Consider the following 22,115-nt stretch of genomic DNA (forward strand, 5'->3'; position numbering starts at 1 on the left):
TCTGGAGAAAAAAAAATTATAGAGTGGCTATTTAGGTCAGAAAACCATGAGGCACAATGTTGTGGAATTTCTAGAACAGCACAGTTAATACGTTGTAATGTTGTTAACACAATGATTCATGAAAATGTTTATGGAAAAAATAAAACGGTCTATGACTATCGATGAAATTTTTTTTAAATTATTATTTGATTTCCAGTTCGTGGATTCAAACTGAAAACCGTTAACCCTAGGGATGTCATAGTATAACAATCTGTAAGGTGTCTAACATATGAGCACTTCTCTCATTCTGTAGATATACATTGAATGAACCCTTTGATTGATCTGTGCGGGATATGATTAATACCTTGAACTGTGTCACAGTCAAATTCATCTCTCTGATTCTGATCAAAACTACGAATGATTCATCAATCGTATTGTACCACACCATAAGTGCGAACACGCACTGTCATCACGTGTTTTTGCCCCCCAAAAGTTAGAGTTTCCCACGGAACTGACAGCTGATCGCGCGTTCGAGATGACTGTTTACTCTTTTTATAATCGATTAATGTGGAACAAAACCCAAAAAAAAACAAACAAGCAAAGCGACCCACAATTTCACCGCCGTGTCCGCCAGACCCAAACAACCGGCCGCGGCTGGAGAATACCGAAAAGCGCGAAAAGAAAGAGAGGGACAGCCTGGGGGGCAATTACCGCTGCCCACCTCGTGTGCAGCAGCATAGCGCGCGCTCTCAGTGTATCGCATCGCGCCAAAGGTTGTTTTTGCGGTTTCCACTCGTGCTGACGAAGAACTCAAACGGTAGCAGCAGCAGTAGACCACGCTGTCTTCCTTGGATCGTTGATATAACCGGCGCGCGATGGTCTTCTGAACGTCAGTTGCGATAGTTGGTTCTCCGGTTTAAGACGTGTGGAATTCGCTTGCGGTCCCAAAACGCCCCGCAGGCTTCGGTTCCGGTGTGAATAGTGCGAAAGGACTTGGTGCGAAAAATCATAAACTGTTACAGTGGACATTCCCGGCTTGTGAGGGAAAAACCCGCCAAGAAAATGTGGAAATCCGCGGTAGTGTTGTTGGCGATGGTCGGTCTCTGTGCCGTCAGTGCGACCCAGAAGCTCAAGGAGCGCTACAACTGGAAACAGATGGACTTTGTTTTCCCTAATCAACGGCTGAAGCAGCAGGCACTTGCCAGCGGGGACTACGTCCCGACCAATGGATTACCGGTGGGAATCGAGCGTTGGGAGAACAAATTGTTCGTCTCGGTGCCAAGATGGAAGGATGGTAAATATTGAAGATTTTCGGGACGAATAGAAAATATGATTTGTGGCTGCGGTGCGAATTTGGAGATCGAATATTGTGTTGCATGATCAGGGCATTGAAACTTGATACGGTATATGTCAAGCATGGTATTACGAGTGATACTCGTTGGTGATCCTTGATTATCTATGGGATGATACCGAATGTGGAGTGTTGCTGCTAAGAAATATCTAAAAGAAATATCAGATATATTCGGTGAAACGTGCAAGCATTGCAATGTGTGTCGAACGTTTTGTAATATTCATCAAATGTGAAAATTTAATATTTTGAATTTGTGAGATTTTATGGAAGTAGCCTAAAATAGAAATGCAATTTTTCTTCTGTATTGAAACATGTGTCTACAACACATGTTCCCATGATTGTTTCATACATGTAAGAAGTGCATGTTAAAGTAATTACTTTTAACTGTTTCTATGCGTTTTATGTGTTCTTCGCTATCCATCCATAAATAAATTTCACACAACACTGCGCTGAGCATTCGATCATTATTTAAAATCCACGCAGAATCGTTCAGGCTCAGCGTCCGTCCATTAGACCCTCCGATTATGTTTTACCATGGTTTACCAATGCCTTTTTCAGTTAACATATGACTAATCTATGTACTTTATATATGATGTTTCTCCAAAAATCATAATCTGGAAATTTCATATTATTGGAAAATGAATTGCAATGTTAAATTTACTAAACTATAATTATACTAAAGGATAACAGTTTTCGATATAATCATGCTCGTTTTCCGAAAATTATTTGTATTTTTTTTCGGTTCTGAGTAGTTTCAGAACAAAAAATGGACTCCACACATAATTCTGCAAAAAAAAAAACTATTGCACGCTATCACAGTAAATCTAACCTTTTTCATTCTATAATCGTTAATCTTTTTTCATATTTTTATTAATATAACCATAGACATTAAATAAGATATGTTTGTCAAACTGTTTATCTTAGGATAACAAAATAAATTTTTGTACAGAATTTATTTTAACTCGTTCGCTCAAAATACCTTTTTGAAGGTTTTTGGATAGAATGAATTTTCTGTTTACCATATGAGGAAGTCATGATACAGAGAAAAAATGCATTTTAGGTATTTACGATTGGGCGCTTTCTTGAAAAGCAGAAACATCGTGACAGATTCGACCATTTTTGGCATATTTTTATTTGAATTACCCTAAAGTTAAGCACATTCATTGAATTACACCATGTAAGAACGATGACAATGTGGTTCACATTCAAATGTAGAAGATAAATATCTAAATAATATCATAGAGAACCCCTCCGGGGTAAAATCTGTGATGTTATCAGAAGAAATATTTGTTTTTGTGTGTGGAAGCTCCAGGATCGATTTGCGTGCACTTTAACACAAGCGCATAATTGCTCTAGTCACTCAAAAAAAATCGAATTATAACATATGAATGACGACATTACTGATTTATTCAGATACATTTCAGAATTTTCATCCTTCAAACAAAACGTGTCCAATTTTTATACACATCATTCTGATTCATAAATTACAGTGGCTTGGAGGATGAGAATTTTTCATTATAATCTCATTTTCAAACAAACTCAATCAATAAATGCTGATTGAATTTCTACTCCAAGAACAAAAAAGACAAAAAAAAAACTAGCAATTTTTTGTCCATTTTCAAATAGTCATAACTCTTCGAAAAATATACTTATTTATATAAAACTGCTTGCACTTTTCGAGAATCTTTAACTAGTTTTGTTAACCTGTTTCTGAATTCGGGATAATTAGCGGACAGCGGAGATGCTTCGAATTCCGAGGTGGTGTGTTAAAAGCTGCATTTTCCATCGCCTTTATTTTCCACAGTATGACGTTCAACCTTTATTTCTCGTGAATTCATTAACTAATACTAAAAGGGAGTGTTATACTATCCCTAGAGTAAGAATCCGTTGAGGAATATCCGAGCTACAGCTCATTCGAACTTCATTTATTGGTGTCACAGACGTAAAAATTAGAGTTTTTTTGAAAAACGAATCACCGATCACCGAAAATCGGGGTTTCAAAAAAAATTGTTACTGCCAAATGTCTTAAAACAGCATTACTCTTCAAGATTTATCACGTAAAAAATTTTTTATCATTTAGCACTTGATCGTTTTTTCGTCTCAAAGACTTTTTAAATTTTTAACAAAAAATTTTTTTTTGAGATAACTGTAAATCTCGTCATGGAATGTCATGGAATTTTAAGACATTTGGCATTAAAAAAAATTTGAAAACCTCGATTTCCGGTGATTTTTCGTTTTTAAATAAACTCAAATTTTAACGTCTGCAACACTAATAAATGAAGTTCGAATGAGCTAATATTTTGCATAGGGTATATTATCGCGCAAATCAACATTTCGCAACAAGTATCGAATGAAAAATCGAAGTAATTATTTTTATTGGCACTTAAAACTATATGTTTCGACTCGTACTCAAAAAAAAAATAAGTCCCATATTGTCGATTTTTGATAAAAAATTTTTTTCGAGATGATACTAGATCTCGACGATTTATGCAATTTAAAGACATTTGGCATCAAATTTTTTTTTCCATAACCTCGATTTCCTTTACTCTCACCTTGGGTGATTTTTCGATTTTCAAAAAACTCAAACTTTGACCGCTTTGCGCCACTCTCCCTTAAGTCCAATTGAGCGGATAATTGGCATAGGGTGTTTTTTCGAGGTGGTATACATTTTGTGTAGGGTAACATTTTGAAATTTTAGGGTCGACTTTTTCCCCATACATTCATTGGCACCCTAGTGTATATCAGTGGATTTAAGTTACATTTTGGATGTAAAAAACTTGAAAGCTCGTGTTTTTCAATGTGTTATTATTAATTTTATCCCAAAAACAAAATAAACTTGTTCCTTGTTCCTATTAACCAAATTAAGGCTCTCTAACCACACTACAATTTGATTTTTGACACCCAACTCTCCACTTTTTTAAATTTTGCTGCAATATAATTCGAACAATTCCTGGATGCCAATTCGATCGATCAGAATCTTCAAAAGTCACTATTTTACATACATTTAATGATTCTTGACGACCTTCTGAGATATCATTTTTAGCTCAAAAACCAAACTATTCGTTGTCAGGCTCTTCCCGGCTTACCCGCTTCCCAATAACAACGACAGGAGTACGGCTCCTTTAAACCTTTGTAACTGAGCCTGTAAAAATAAACGGATTAATAAAAAAAATTTAAAAAATAACAACGACAAAAGCGTGTTTTTGAAGCTGAAAGTAAACCACCCGCGGGAGTGACTGTCTTCTTGAAACCTTAATACCCGCCATATGTTCGATTTCAAGAAAGCATAACATTTATATCTTCGTTGAGCTGTTAATACTTGAACACTTTTTTTTCTTGTGAGTTGTGAGGCATAAATTCGGCCTATCTAGATCTCTGGTTTATAGCAGAATCTCTGCTGAGAGAAATCACCACCGCCGAAAAAAAATACCGATCCATAAAGTGTCGCCATTTATGTTTATTTTCCGTTTTGTTCTGTGCCTGATGGAATTGTAATTCAAAACACGAGTAATTGCTCAATAACAATATCCGCCAATGTCAATGTCTGGAATTGCATCATATGCACGATCGGCACTGCATGAATGAGCGGTGAGTATAAGCTCGAGTTGTAAAGTAGCTGGTTTTATGGGGCCTAATCTCCCGGACCACCCGTCGTCGTTGGCACCATGCTTTCAGACTGCCATTTGGAAGTCCGCAGTTTATGAACTGATTTCTGTTCATTCATTTTGATATAGAGGCAGAACTGTTATATGAAGCTCACACTAACGAGCATTGAACCCGAAAACTTTTGAATTACGTTGCCAAACAGGATTAAGCCGCCATATACTGTTATGATACAATAGCGAGCTGAAAAACTGTAAATAAGTCCAGTATCAGAACGATATTGAAAAAGAGAAAACTAACATCATCTATTTATCAGGTGAATAAAAATGAGACTCATCGCGATGGCACCATCGATGGTTCATTTTACGCACATTAAGGGCCTGATTCTCAAATACGCTTCACGATGAAAACGAAGTGAAGTGTATCCGCGATTACAACGGCACGGTGTCGACATCTGGATACGAAATTATTTTCCCACTAAAACTTATCAAATTATCTTCAGATAAATTTTTGGTATGAGATTATTTTACCACATGAAGAAAACTAAGTTTTCCATTCACATTGGACGCTAATTTGAAACGAAGAAGTACATTTTCATTGATGATTTTTATTTGAAAAGTGCTCATTCTGCATGAAAACCCATCATTATCTTTGACACTCCACCAACTCGTAAAACGTAGTTCAATGACATGCCGCTCATATCGTTTCCCAGAGAATATCTCCTAACATTGTGGTCAGTTGAATTTAGTGACTAGGGTTCCATGAGTCCCAAGCAGCTGTCAAGCAATAGTTGCTTACGGGTTTGATTACACAGTTAATTAACACCTCTTTCGCTGAAGGAAGTTGTTACAAGTTTTCATTCTAGCGAAAACAAACAAAAAAAAAGGCCACAAAGCGGTGTGCAATTGGTGAAACCATTGAATTGAATCAGAAACATTAATCGGCCTTCGTTTTGGGGGAGGTAGTCTTATAATCCAACGGTCATAGAATAGAAGGTTCGTTCATTAGGCTCGCCAACTTGGCAAACCGAACCGAGTTGATATGTCTATATATATTTTATGGCGTGAGTAGCGCTTTCGGCTCTGAAGTTGACTTGTGTGAAAATGTCATGAGCATTTCACAAATCGTCAATCGGAAGGGATTTATAATCAGTTCAGGTGTTTCGGCACGATGTCGACCGGATGGTATTTATTTGGAATGAACTTGATTTTGACTCACTATCACGGTTGAACGCTTGATTAGCCTTGTTGAATCAACAGGGAATTGAACCAAGTTCGTAAGCTACGTCAGCCGGAAGCTTGTGGAACGAGGAAGCTAGTACAACATTGTCAATGGTACTCGTAGGTGCTATGGGAACAAAAATGAATTATGCTACCGTGTACATCAAATCACAACGCAAGTTTTTGTCGGCGAAAAGGGTATCCATGAACCACGCGGAAATTTGACGTTCACATCTCTTCAAACCAATCGATAGTGCGCGACTAAGGGTGAGTCAAATAGTCAATAGCCTTTAGATTAAATTCGATGAAGTATTATTTATACAGAAATGCAATATTTTGGGCGTGGGACTACGTTTAACCGGAAGGCATAGGGAGGGCAAATTGAAACTCTAGGCACTGAACAGGAAAAAAATGTAACTTTTCGAACGCTTCTAACTGGACCATTTCTTAATGGATAGTAACGATGTTTGCATGATTGGGAATATTTCCACGCATACATCATAATTAAGAAAGTCATATATTTTTTTGAACTAACTATTGAATAATTTTTGACCGTCAAACATTATCCAATCGCGCCCAATCTCAATTTTTTTATTTGTTTATTTATTTGTTATCAACAGGCCTGAACAAGAGTGCCCTAATGATATACTTAAATCTAACTTAAATTCTACCTAATATCTAAGGGCATTAGAAAAAATCCTTTTCAGATGTGAACGGGTCAAGTTAAAATCGTACGAAGTGTACGAGCGGTTGAAAACTCGGCACATACTTGAAACGGGTTCATTATACCCGTAATTAGTGCGTGAAGAGGGGACACAAATGAATGTATGAGAGCGCAAAGTTCGTGTCCTTATATTAAAATTAATTAATTGGAGAAGAGTAGAACAGTCGATGTTTGAGAGGATCAGGTCTGATACGAATATCGCACTAGCGACGTCTCTACGTAGATTTAGTGAGTCTAGTCCAATTAAATTAGAGCGATCTTCATAATTTGGAAGATTTGAAGAATTGTTCCAAGGCAAATTTCGCAGAGCGAAACGAACGAATTTGCGTTGAATCGCTTCGATTCGCTGAACGCCATTTTGATAATAAGGCGACCATACCACACAAGCATACTCGAGGATTGAGCGGACCAACGCACAATATAGAGACTTTAAACAATGTTTGTTCCTGAAATCTTTCGTAACACGAAAGATGAATCCTAGGACTCTGGATGCTTTAGTGGTGATATAAGCTACGTGTTCTTTAAATGTTAACTTAGAATCGAAATGACGCCAAGATCTTTGATGGCCATAACCCGGTTCACAATGACATTTCGTAATTTATACGGGTAGGCAATAGCTAAACGTTTTCGCGAAAAGGTGATAATTGAGCATTTTGCTGTATTCAAAATCATCCTGTTGATGTCACACCATTCATCAAAAATGTTGAGTTGCTGCTGTAGGTATGCTGCGTCATCAAGACAATTAACGGTGCAAAATAGTTTGAAATCATCTGCGTAAGAGAGTTTGTGGCACTTCAGACAGAAATTAATATCGTTGAGGTAGAGTAGAAAGATGTAAGGGCCAAGGTGACTTCCTTGAGGTACGCCAGATGGAACTCGAAATGGAGAAGATACAGTGTCACCGATTTTCACTGACATCACACGATCGGTCAGGTACGAACGTAGCTAGTTCAGAAAGTTGCCATGAAATCCAAGACGTTGGCGTGACTGTAGAGAGCGAGCGATGAATGAGGTATACAATACTAGATTTGTGGATGTAGATCGTTTGGGAACGAAACCATGTTGTTCCTCAGCGATGTAATTGCTGCAGGCATGGGAGATGTAGTCCAGAACTATCAGTTCAAAAAGTTTGGAAACCGAGCAAAGGCAACCTTTTTTGAAGACCGGGAAAACAAAAGAATTTTTCCATGCCTTTGGAAAAGTGCCACATGACAGTGATTGGCTGAACAGGAGACTCAGAGGCGACGATAGACTGCTGGAGCACTTTTTGTACACTATAGAAGGGATACCATCTGGTCCAGGATTTGTAGAATTTTTGATAACGTGGCAGGCTTCTTGTACTCTGCAAGAACTTATAGCAGCCAATGTGCAAACAGACGGAAGGCAAGGTACATTTCTTATAGCTGCATCAATATGATCTTTGTATAGGGTTTCACTGACGAAAACACTGCTGAATTGTTCCCTAAACAGTGAACAAAGGGTATCCCTGTTCGAAGCCTCCACATTATTACGTGTCATCACAGTAGGAAGTCCAGACTCTTTCCTCTGTTCATCTACGTACTTCCAGAAATCCTTCGGACTGAGTCGTAGATTATATTGAATACGATTTAAATTAGCTCTAAATAAGGTGTTATTTAACCATTTGTAGTTTTTGTTGGCGACGGAATAACGTTTCCTCCAAAAATCAGTACGGTATTTCGAATATTTCTTCAAAGTGTATCGTTTTTCTTTTCGAAGGCGTTTTAATTGGTAATTTGTCCAAGGTGGGTGAAGAGGATCCTTGGTTGTTTTCTTAGGAACAAACTGATCAATTGCATAGAGGATCACATGGGACATGGATGATGCGGCTTCCTCAATATCGCGGCCATTCAGAATATCATTCCAGTTAATGGTTGAGAAGAAACGATTCATCAGTGGGAAATTCGATTTACGATAGTTGTAATGAGTTGATTCGATGGTGTTGGCAAAAACGGGCGGTGACGATTCAAGTAATGATACCAGAAGCGGAGGATGGTGGCGACACATTTTCACTAAAGCGGAGGGAGCTGATATTACAGTCGCATTGTGGACCATCTCTGAATTAACGAAGCATGGATCGAGAATACGATTGTTGTGATTAAAGATTCCGTTCATTTGGTACAAATCAGCAGTACTGTATCCGTCCAGTAGACTTTCTGTCATACGGTTCATAGAGGAGCATGAGGAATTAGGATATAAGTAATTGGATGTGCTTCGAATCCAGCTAATACCAGGTAGATTAATATCGCCAAGAAGTAAGATGTTGTCATTTAGTTTCATTTGATTCCTTATCCAAATAATTGATGAGATGTACGTATATATTACTGCAGAGTCGTTCACACGATCCGGAGGAATGTACGCAATACCAATATAAGTAGAATGGCTATAAAACGTTACGACAACCCATATTTGTTCCACACTATGGCCATTTGGAAGAATTAATTCACACGAGATGAATTTCGATCTAACAGCTAACAAAACACCACCGCCAGTGAGTTTGCAACTATTCTCAGCAGATCGATCAAGACGGTACACTATATAACAAGATCCAAACAATTGTTGCGACAGTGTGTTGCTATTGAGCCATGTTTCAGTAAAGACGATGATATCGCATCGGAAACAAGCATCGGAAACAGCTAGGTAGTAATCGGCGATAGATGTGTTCATTCCATTCCAGTTGATTGGACATGCGAAGTTGTTAGCTTCAGAACGCATTCAATGCAATACATTCTGTGGGTTTTGATCTTCTGGCTGTTTGGATGTGCATGTGTGTAAGTTTGTGTGTCGATTCAAATCTTTGGGCCTGATTCTCAAATACACTTCACGGTCCTGTTTTCTGATTTGGCAACCTGAATGTAAAACGTAGTCCTACGTCAAAAAATGTAGAGACAATGAGGAAAAAAATCGCTGAAGGCGCAAATATCTTTAACAAAAACTCACGTCCATGGAATTCTGCGGAGAATGTATCGAACATTGAAACATTTGCATTGGTGATGACGGGAACTACTTCAATGTAGACAATTTCAATTTAAGTTTTGGAGACATTCATTTTCATTAAAAAAAAAATCCGATTATTTCTGTTCACTAAGGGACTTTTTTATTTTATTGTATGAATCATAATCTCAAACTGAAGTTCATAACCTTATGATACTATTTGGTATGACAAAGATCATACCCACATGTTTTGAGAACGCACATTTCGTTGCAAGTCAACCATTTCCCCCCTAATCAATGGTCCATGAAACGCATCTCTTGTTAGGACCCACCAGACAACCCCAGCCAAGGCTATCGGCTGGCTATCGATGTTGCGGATTGTAACACAAGCTGCGCTTCGCGTATCAACTTACGCCGCCGTCGGAGCGTAGCGCATCGTTGGAGTGCGACGCCGAGGCTTTCCTAGCGTCGAGGAGCCGCGTTAACCAGACACATGATGCCCACACGATGTGATCGATTGCAGTGAGTGAGCAAAACAGTTTATGAAATTTAGTGCAAATCAGCTTGTTGTGCCGCCGCTGATTTAAAATCCACAAACATTGAGTGAACTGATACCGACTATGCTCTAGTTGTGTCACACGACTTGGATTAGTAGATTAACGGAACCCGTGCACTTCGTTACCTCATGTTGAATAATGAATCCTTTCCGCGGAGGTGGCGTTACGGTGAATTAAAAGACGATTAGAGGGGCGTCAATTAGAACAAATTGCGATTCGAAGCGACGGGCTGTCATAAGGGGCTATGTTGCTTACCATGATGCTTCGGCAAATTGCAGAGTGACATGCCGCGCAATAGAATATCTAGCATAACGAAGTGCTATTGCATAATAGTTGCCCATAAAACAAGTTATCGCACCTGAACTAACAAAGTTGATAGATCACTCATTTATGACCGTATCATAGAAGGACGTTTAGAATATGCATATGCATAGCTCGATTGCATTCCAAGATCAATTTGTTTACCGAATCTTGACGTTATGCAAGCGCGCATAACGAGAAATCATAAATCTTATGCAGACCAAATGTGGGATAGTGAACAAGTTTGCAATTGCTTCAGCATCAGTGGAGAAATAGGCTAAGTTTTCAGAAGGAGGCAATTTACCTTCTGAATAAAATTTCCACTGCACCGTTAAGCACGGTATGTCAATAACAAAATCTTAAACGCCTAGAAGGCCAATCTTCGGCGGGCAAGTTCTTGAGTGCACCGGAGCGTGCGACAACTGGGGCGAGGTTATCCGGTCTAGCCATTGGTTGTTTGTAAACAAATTTAATGTTGTTACTTGTGATCATAGTTGGCGGATTTTGAACTTGTGTCAGTTTGGGGTGGATTATGTTGCATAAAATAGGATTTCGCAATGAAATTTTATAGTCTCGTGTTTGTGTGATACCGTTCCGAATCATATTTCGGAAGCTTGAGGCATATGATGCAGAAAACAGATCTAAACATTATGCACAGGAATTATTTGGTAGATATTTTCAATAAATTAGTTCAATATGCTTTCAAGCTTTCTACTTTGGTACCTATGCGATTGAAAACATAATAAAATCATCGAATAAAACGCTTTTCAAATGAAGCGAATAAGAATCAAACTTCGGGCACTAAATCAAATTTCGGACACTTTATTTTTTAATTTTATGGACGAAAATTACATTGCACTTGAATATATTTTATAGTCAATTGCGAAACACTTATCAAGTAATCACAGTAAACTGTTAACGATGATGAGAACTGATGAAAAACGGGAGAAATTTTAATATTTATGAACGGGTAAATTTCACGTGCTCACGCAAAACAAACGTCAAACACAAACGATTATGAGTGGTGCTGTTGATTTTTTTCCTACTATGTGATAATTCAATTGTTATTCTCAAATGAAGTGATAGTGAAACCAAGGGATCACTCTAAAGAAGCAATTGTGATATTAAATTTATTGTTGTATCATCAGTGCATGAAGCATTTCAAGATATTAGAACAAAGTGTCTGAAATATGATTCAGAACGGTACTTCATGCAGCCCCCATAATCCGAATGGTGTAGAAACACCTATTCATGACGTCCGGATGGGTTGCCAATCGCAGATAACGGTCTTCGAAAAACATTCAATTTCTTTCGTTACTGTATCGTTATTACGATATCAAAGATGTGATGCTCTTTTTTTATTTATTTTTGATTATTCGCATAGACTGAACTTTGTATAAATAATTCTATAAACAAATAAACAATATTTATATTTTAGCAATTTGAATGGATTCTGGCAGATTTTCATAAGAATTATGAGTTAATTCGAAAAAAAATCGTGAACTAAAAACGTTGACCATTGCTTTTAAATATTTTGAAATAAATACGCATAGCTATCTTTTTGGAAGCATTTATCTCCTTTATCTCCCAAATAAAAAAAAAATATTCCTGAAGTGTTCGAACTAACGTTTGGAGAATCGATTATACAAAGAACCTTCAAAATTCTGCTACTGGAGAAACTTTTTTTTTAATAAAAAAAAACATTTTATTTAAAATTATTAAAAGGAAAATTCGTATTTGTGTTCTTCAAGAAAGAATCGAGGAAAATGATCTTTCGAAATTTACAAAATTGAATGAAAAAAATTACAAAATTGAATAACATGGATGTGTCAACGTTCATAAATTGAGTAGAACAGTTGAAAAGATACTCGGTGATACATTTGATGAACTAGACCTATACAAAGTTGATGCACTGGAGCAGCTGTAAACCATAACCTATATAGAACCAAAAATGTCCTTCAGTTCACCTGGATAATGTTAAGAAGAGGAACCATCGATTTTAGAGAAACTTTTTGAAGCATTGTTGACATTGGAGTAATCAAACAATTATTTGTTGAATTCGATCGAGTTTTTTTTAAAACCGAGTATTTTTGGGTCAACATGCATTCTAAGCTGATTGATGATTGTTTTTATGTTCTTTTCGCGCTGAAGGATTCATTCGATTATTTTGTATATATATGAATAATTTCAATTTCTCAATTTTAACTATCGATTTTCTGGAGATGTCTCGGTATTTCACACCTTCTAACTTGAAGCAATTGAATGTTGTTTCTGACAGAACATGTTGACGTTAGTCTCGACCAAATCTACTGTGGATTCTAGAAATATTTTGAAAATTAGGTGATGAAGAAAAAATCCCGCAAATACTATTTTCTAGCACATCTGTAGTCATTCCATAACCATGAAAATCTGCCAATATAAACAATTACAGATTATCGACGAGTGTGAGCCATTTGTAATGGAATAATCAACAACAAAAATTATGTACGGAACCCATGTGAAAGCAATTCTTAAGCTATTGAAACATTTTTTGGGACAATAAGTAGCAAGCATATAACTCTTGGACATTTTATCTTTCAAATAAAATATTTACCATATCATTTCGTTGGGCCGGACAAAATGATTAACGCCCAAAACATTGTACCTACAACGTAACGCTCTCGTTTTCGAAACTTAGAACCTCATCCCCAGTACAGAAATAAAAAACATAGTCCTACGTCAAAATTACCCTTTGAAGGAAAATGAAAAAAGATTGGAAAATTGAAGCCCATATGAACTACATCTACTACATCGTAACAAGCGTTGTTAATCCATTGGATGTTTGCGCTACTGAAATTGATCTTTGTTCGAAAGAGGAAAAAAAATTTCTGATGAAAAAATGTGCTCCTTCATCTTATAACTATATAAATACAAACGGATCGCCTAATGTGTTGTGTAATGTGTAAAAAAATTGCAAGCGCAAAGCTCGAGGAAAGAATCGTCCGATTTGAGATGCCCTCATTTTATTATATTTTCAGTATCAAACATGTATTCCTTGTAACGGAGGATCATGTTATTTGCAAGTGATTGAAAAATCTCGAACGAGAATTGTGTCTGAAAATGATGTGATATTCTTATGACGAGTTTTGTTAGAAGTACTAGGAAACTTACAGCAGAAGGAAATGGTTAAGGTTCGATTAGAAGATCAATCAGTTAACAGTTCAGCGATTGGACCAATGAACGTTCGCTTAGTGAGGAAACGTGAAACGCGGGACGAAGTTTGTCGGGTCACCCAGTATTGTATACGTACAGGTCGGGCTCGATTACATATAGACTCGATTATATGTGATTCGATTATATACAACTTTGGACTCGATTATATACAGTTTGGATTTTTTTTTATATTTCAAATATGGCTTATTTCAAAAATAAATGTAACATTTCAACGTTAAGGTGAAGTTTAAGTGGCTATTACATGGACAGTAGGAGGAAAATCGTGATTATTGAAGATTTTGCTTGAATTTTCATCAGGAATTGTTTATGTCGATATTGCAGCAAAATTAAGAAAGATAGAAGTTGTGCGTCAAAGAACAAATTGTAGAGCGGTTAAAGAACTTAAATTTAATTGATAGAAACAATCTAGTTTAATATAAATTTTTAGGGTAAAATAATAGTAACACATTAAAAATTACTAACTTTTGAGTTTTTCATTTCCAAAATGTTATTAAGATCCACCAATTTAGTTGTTCCACTACTATATCCTGCACTAATTTTTTTCATCTTTCAAGTGAAAGCATCAGAATCTTCTTCCGTAGCGTACTTTTTAATGTAGAGCCAGTTTGAAGCAATAAAGCTCGAAACAAAAAAAAAGATCTATGACTCTGTCATTGTAGAAATTCGAACATATGCGTAGAAGAATTTTTTTCATCAAATATGATCGTGTATCACCTCCTGAGATAATCTGGATAAATTTATTTTTTTCATGTCAGAAAGGTGTTTTCTGACTTTGAGGGGATAAATCAAAAATCGAATTCCTCTTTTATTTTCAAAACACGAAATCTACATGGAAAAAAAATACAAATAAAAAAATTTGTTTGACTAGATTATATACAGGATTCGATTATATACACTGAAAAGAAATCAAAAACTGTATATATGTACAGCCATACCATGCCAAACCTATATAATGGTTCTCGAATTTTCATGTAAGGTGGTAGCTTTGTTCTTTATCGAAACACGCATTTTTTTTTTTTCATTATGATGCCCACTTCCATTTTAGGGTGGTCCAAAAATCATTTTTTTCTTCTTTTTTCCAAAAATTACTTTTTTTTAAATTCATATCTTTTTAACCACTGGATCAACATATCAAATTGAAGTCAACGAGCTAGTATTCTTTCAAAAAGTATCGCATCTGGAAATAAATTAGATAATTTTGTTTTTGTATTTATAGATTGTACAGTCAACCCTCCTATAACGCGGTACTCTCTGAGAGCGGTTTCCGTTTAACAACGTACCATATCAAACAACTTTGTTCGATAGAAGCTGGCGAATTCGAACGAAGCAAGGGAGAAGCAGTGTTACATAAAATTCGTACGGCCACATTTCCGCATCCAATGTCAACACTACCCTTGTCTTTAGTATTTATTGGTCTCCATATAACGCGGTACGAATGATGTAATTTCTACTAGTTCTGAGTTTCTTATAACGCGGTTTCCATACAACGCGCTACGAATTAGCGTTGGTTTGTATGGTTAAATTCGAGTTTCTTATAGCGCGGTTTCCGTATAATGCGGAACGCACTCACCGCGCTATAGGAGGGTTTACTGTATTTGTATTTTATAGTTTGCATGATAGAACATAGAGAGCGCTATATAGTTTTATATTTTTTCTTGAAAGATATGGTATTTTTACATATCATATTCAAAAATCAGTAATGTGATTTTTATCGTTTTTGAGTTATAATTTTTCAAAGTTAACTCCTTCGTCTTCGTTAAATATTCGCTGCGACCATAATCCAAATTTTTCGCGTGCATTATATATATTTTTAAAGAACCAGCTTATTGGCCGCAATTTGATATGTCGATTATATGAATCGGTCCAGTAATTCAAAAGTTATGAATTTTTGAGAAAGATCGTGTTTGGAAAATAGCGGCGAAATGATTTTTTGGGCCATCGTTAAAATTTGAAAAATAATAACTCTAAAACGAAAAAAAAACATCTCTGATTTTTGGATATGTTATGTAAAAAAAACCTCAGCTTTTCAGAAAAAATATAACGCCCTCTTCGGACTAGAGCTATGAAAACAACAAAAAACCAATAACAATCAATAATCTCGAATACAAAGTTCAATTTTTTTATTATAATATAATTTGATATATCAATCATCTCAATCGGTTCAACAGTTCAAAAGTTATGAATTTTTGAAAAAAGTTGTTTTTGGGAAAGAAAAGTTACGAAAAGTTTATTCTAAGGATACGCATAGAACTTTGTACTTCTGGTACAGTTTGTGATGATTTGCTCTAAATACAGAAGTGATTTAAAAGTTTGACACCTCTTAAAAACAAGCAAAAAGAAGAAAGCGATATGCGTTCGCAACCGTTCTGCTGCTTGCAGCAAGAAATATCGGTAATTAGTGCTATTAATAACACAACAATGGAGGCCTCATATCAACTGTCCCGCTATGTACGATCCAACTGTGAATATTCGAACAATAGGAATACTCTTACGCCGAAAGACATTGTGAAATTTAGAACATGTTGTGAAAATGTACAAGAATAAATTCGGCTCGACTTTGAAAACTTCGAGATTTAACGATTTTTTTTCTAATGCTGCTGTTCGATCGACACATCGATGACATATGATTTCTCTTTCAAATGTTTGCCATATGGATTCACTCACCGCCTGAATAATCAATTTTTGTTTGCGAACAATAACAACTTTGGAATTTCTTCTGGATCGGGAAGGTTGAATTTAATTTTGTTGGAAGGCCCTTTGAAAAATATTTTTTACTAATATTATATCTTCACATAACTTGTCTATCTTGTTTTAAGCATCACATTTGTTTCCCGCTCTTGTTTCACTTGATATCTTTTCCTAAAATACTCGTGTTCCTGAAATATTGTTTCTTTAGAAAATAATATTTTATCGTGGAACTTGTAAACTAAGAACTATGTAAACCATGAAATATTTCCACGGCAACCTCTCTCTCATCCAAAAGAATTTTCTGATGGCTCTTCTGAGGGCATCTGGATACATATAGATAAATGTTTTTACAGGTATTGACACATTAAGGACCCCTTACGAGTTTTCTTGCCATCTGAATTGAACCATATTGAAGAACCATTTAACGATTTACTGTTCTGCACATCCACATTGTAATTAGTTTCTCTTTTCTTGATAATCAATGAATGGCTCATTTGTCGAGACACTTTGGACAAGATATTCTGCGATCGTTTTGTAATGGATTGAATTGGTACATTAGCTTTCCCTGTGAACGAAACTATAACTCAATAACTCTCTTAAACATTTGTATTCGCGTTACTTATGGCTGGACCATAGGTGTACAAATAGAAATTCATCACTTCGAGACATGACGCGAACCAGACCATCATATTTTGGACTCTCTGTTGGTCAACCTCAACGGCCTTTTTATTCCACGATCTCTTCATGTCTGCAGCGTCCCGAGTTATTTTGGCACCGTTCTTCAATTTGCGCTTGACAATGCGGAATTGGGGGCAATCAATACACAGAAAGAGACGTTTCTGCAGGCACTCTTCCCTGTGCATTTTCGAGTACATTGTCTTGTTTGTGACGAGAACCTTGGTTTTATGTCCACAGTTGCAGTTCCCTTGCTTAACACGTTCGACGCCCAACGAGAGGTTTTTGAGTTTCTTGCAGAGCCCAACTTGCGATTAAATTATTAAATGAAGATCAAACTTAGTTTATAGATAACTTTTACATGATCTAGCAATGTTTGTTTTCAATTGAAGACGAACTGATAACAATAACACATGCCAAAGTCATGATATAGGGGTTTTGCAAAAAAATGCAGTACAAACCATCCGTACTATAAATTGATAAAAAGTATAGTATAAACAGTATAATATTATGGTTATGATATTATTATTTTTCTTCATATCCTATAGTTACATTTAGGTGCCTATTCTATCAAATTCCTTCTAAAAATCCTACTCAACTCGAGCGAGGAAAGTGTCACCCATATCTGGGTAACGGGGCGTTGAAAGTGTTAATCGTGTTGTGTCCCGGGTTTATTTCGATTGTTCTCAATACCTTAAACCTCAGATTCCGATCGTAAGATTCACTACGACGCGTCCTCTGATCTATCCGAACAACAGATGTACGTTCACGGAAACGTTTCAGCACATCATACACGGTAGATTATCCCCACTTAAGGTCTTGTTTGATAAAGTTTACCCAGTTCTTACCCAGTTTTGATTGCAGTGGTAACTTATAGGTTCTTGAGTGGATAGTCATTAACATCTTCGTTCAAACTTAGCTCGTTCTTTGCTCTCCTCTACGAAGACTCGTCGTCGTTCCAGAACACCAAGGGTGCATAATTCCTCTGTCAGTATTGTCCGAATTTCACGGTCGTAGAAGGTTACCGACCTAATCAGTGTCTAGCAGATATCTAGCGTTTCATACGACCGATAAACACACGTCTTTCGAAGTTCAATGTGAGCGTTTCCCGCCATGATGAGTACTTATTCAACGCTCCGTGTGACGTGAAACAGAAGTAGTTGCTCGTCCTCCTGAAAGTCACCTTATTTTAACTCCCATGGGTTATAAATCAAAAGGATCCGATAGCTGCACATCTATATCGATACTGTGCCATCTCACGTCATTTGCCACTCCGGTATGAGGTAGATTATCAGCGATCACCAATACAGTGAACCCAAAAACACTCCTCAATTTAAACACGTAAGATTGAGCTCGTGGTAGGAGGCTACTATTATCTTCTCTAGTTTGCAACGAGAGCCTGAATTCATCGTTCACAATTGCAAATCCTTTGCCAAATAAGAAATTTTCTAGCAAATTTATCAGTCAAAACGAACTTTTAATTGAAAGTTCAAACAGAGTTTGTGGACTTTCAGTAACTTAATGTTAATGACAAAGAATTTTTTGATTGCTTCTACTTCGATTTTTACACACAACTTTATTACACAACCGTAACTAAAATAATCATGGCTTGAATTTTAATTGGCGGTTGTTAACTATATTCATCAAAATAGACTGGTCAAGCAGGTTGACCAACCGATTTGCAGAATGGAAGAATTTCCGTGGATTTTGCCCCTAATTGAACCCATTGTTCAATCTCCAGTATGTCAAGTTTCGCTGTGAAAACATGTTTCAAGCCTAATAAAGCTTAACAGAAGGCACTGCAAGACATACCACCGACAGTTTCCCAAAGACATGAGCTTGAGGTAGCAATTAAAGAAACAGACTTAAACTTAAAATTCCACTATTCATTAAAAATTGTAATCGTTGACATGGAGAGCTGGTTTTTCCTCGAGATCACAAGACATTCCTTGTTCGAGCTTAAAAAGAAAAGTATTCGCAATTGTCATATCGATTGCATGAAAGTTACAATTTTAATTGATGGTTGATACAGAATTGGAACTCTGATGTATAACGAACAATGATTTCTAGATGTTTATGGCTCGTTTATGGTTTATGACACTCTTTCTTAGTAGACAGCATGGCAGTTATTTCGTAATATGTCTGAAATAACGATAACACTTTGGGACATGCTGGAATAATTTCCAAGAGCAGTCCTAAAACGACTGTTAGATGTATCCCTTACCCATTAGTAACCGCTAATGATCAATTTATGTCACACTGATCAAACTATAGTTGGATCATTCCTGTTGAGAAATCCGAGTTGCAAAATCGAAGTTGTGAATCCAGCAGAGATGTCGCTCGATCGCTCGGAATCACTATCTGGCTGGAATTTCATCCAATTAAATCACTCAGATGCCAACTGCCCGACTGTCGTTTCTATCTGGCTCGAGTCTGCATTTTTTTTTGCGCCCTGCTGCACCTGTTTTACGCATTTTACGCGTGTGCGGATTAGAAACCTGTTCATGGAAACGCGCACAAATTGGACGGTGTGCGTGTTTTGCGTCGGTACACCTTGTTTGGCACCCCCGTAACTTCATCGTGTCAATCACCTAAAGCTGTAGCCCCTATGAAGTTTTATTAATCCATTCGTTAGGCCTGTTTCTGGCAGGTTTTCTCTGAGTCAAGATCAAGGGCATCTAAATAACTGATTTGAATAATTTATCGGCCTACCTGCTTTTGAATTTTTGGCTGAAACGAGTTCATTCTTTGCCTCGCAAGCATTTCCGCAATTTAGCCAACGCCACCATCTGATTTTTTTTTATTCCAAAAACTAGATAAGCGAGTTCACAACTCTGTCTTTTTTCTCCTCTTCCCAGGCATACCCTCGACGCTCAACTATATCGACATGAACAAAACCCCATCCGGATCGCCACCACTCATCCCGTATCCCGATTGGTCCAGCAACGTGGCCGGTGACTGCCAGAATGGTCTTTCCACCGTGTACCGTATCAAGGCGGATAAGTGCGGTCGCCTTTGGCTGTTGGATACCGGAACCGTAGGCATTGGAAACACCACCCAGCAGCTGTGCCCATACGCGCTGAACATCTTCGATCTGAAAACGAACCGTCGCATCCGCCGATACGAGCTCCGTCCAGAGGACACCAACCCGAACACTTTCATCGCCAACATTGCCATCGACATGGGACGCAGCTGTGACGACACCTTCGCTTACATGTCCGATGAGCTGGGTTACGGTTTGATCGTGTACTCTTTCGAGAAGAACAAGTCTTGGCGCTTCGCACATAGCTTCTTCTTCCCCGATCCACTGCGTGGGGACTTCAACATCGCCGGTCTGAACTTCCAGTGGGGTGAAGAGGGTATCTTCGGAATGTCGCTCACACCCCTGCAAGCCGACGGATATCGCACCCTGTACTTCTCACCACTGGCCAGTCATCGGGAGTTTATGGTATCCACTAAAATCTTGCGTAACGAAGATGGTGTCGAGGAAAGCTTCCACGACTTCCAGTATCTGAAGGAACGAGGTCCAAACAGTCACACCACCTCTCGAGTGATGAGCGAAACCGGTCTCCAACTGTTCAATCTGATCGATCAGAACGCGGTCGGTTGTTGGCACTCGTCTCTCCCGTACAGCCCCGAATATCATGGACTCGTCGATCAAGATGATGTTGAACTGGTATTCCCCGCTGACGTTAAGATTGATGAAGAGGAAAATGTGTGGGTCATCTCCGACCGGATGCCAGTGTTCCTGATTGCCGAGCTAGACTACAGCGACATTAATTTCCGTATTTTCTCGGCTCCACTGAGTACCCTCGTTGCCGGTACAGTGTGCGATACCCAAACGCCTTACGCAACCGCCATTCAATCCAAGTTTGGAGCACCGGAGCTAACCACCTATCCTGGCACCACCCTGGTTCCAACGACCTTTGCACAACCCATTAGCTACACACCCAGCTCGTACGCTCCAACCATTGCCCCCATAACCGCTGCCAAGTACACGTCGAATCACTTTGAAGCTCCAGCTTCGCCTCTGTACACAACCCAGCGATATCCGACGACGGCTACGGCTTACCACTACAATAAGTACCACGGAATCGAATACCAGACGCATGGGGACGGTCACGGTGCCCATTATCACCACCACCACGAAGATCCCCATGATCACCACCATGGTCCGTACCACGGTCCCGATCATGATCACGACCATGACCACTCGGGACATTTCGGCCATCGCTACTGGCCTGGATCGGAGAAGAAGCAGGACTCGTGGAAGCAGCACTATTACTGAGAGCACGAACACTACGCCACAGAGAATGAGAGAGAGAGACGCGAGAGGGCGTCGAGCGGGTTCTGGGACGGGGGAACTAGTTAAATTATTTGTGAACCAAGCACTTAGTAGTAGTAGGGATAAGAGATATTTCAATAAATTATGATTTCAATTAATTGAGAATAGACCGAGTATTTTGATTTCTGATGATGATATACATCAAGCCATACGCGGTATGCCAATTAAAGTCCAGCACACACATACACACACTAAATAAAACTGTTATCTATCAGAAGTTTTATATATGTTTTTTGACGTAGAACTATGTCTTTCAGAATGGGTGCATAATCAGAAAACAGGTCACGTTTTTATGAAATAAAGTTAACGTTAATAACTATTTTCACTGTGAACGAATTCTCATGGTTTGCATCCTAATCGAATTGGAAATTCTCTAAGATTTGTTTGATATGCTATATATTAAAATTCAGTAATCTCTAAGCGGTTTAAATTACATGAAAACTGGAAAAACTTCCTTTTTTTCCCATACATCTGTTCTGCCGATTTGTGTGCTAACCCTACCCGTATT

The 22,115-nt window shown here is 37.8% G+C and overlaps 1 protein-coding gene across 1 annotated transcript; it reads left to right on the plus strand.

Annotated features, from left to right (window-relative positions):
- The first annotated feature begins 837 nt into the window (after nt 1-837).
- On the plus strand, nt 838-21,712 carry LOC129768649 (protein yellow). The gene is made up of 2 exons (XM_055770430.1): nt 838-1,273; nt 20,121-21,712. Exons 1-2 carry the CDS (start codon nt 1,042-1,044, stop codon nt 21,548-21,550), a joined length of 1,662 nt encoding a protein of 553 aa, XP_055626405.1. The 5' UTR covers nt 838-1,041; the 3' UTR covers nt 21,551-21,712.
- Nucleotides 21,713-22,115: the final 403 nt, after the last annotated feature.

This window comes from Toxorhynchites rutilus, chromosome 1, assembly GCF_029784135.1.
Source record: "Toxorhynchites rutilus septentrionalis strain SRP chromosome 1, ASM2978413v1, whole genome shotgun sequence".
Taxonomy (NCBI): Eukaryota; Metazoa; Arthropoda; class Insecta; order Diptera; family Culicidae; genus Toxorhynchites; species Toxorhynchites rutilus.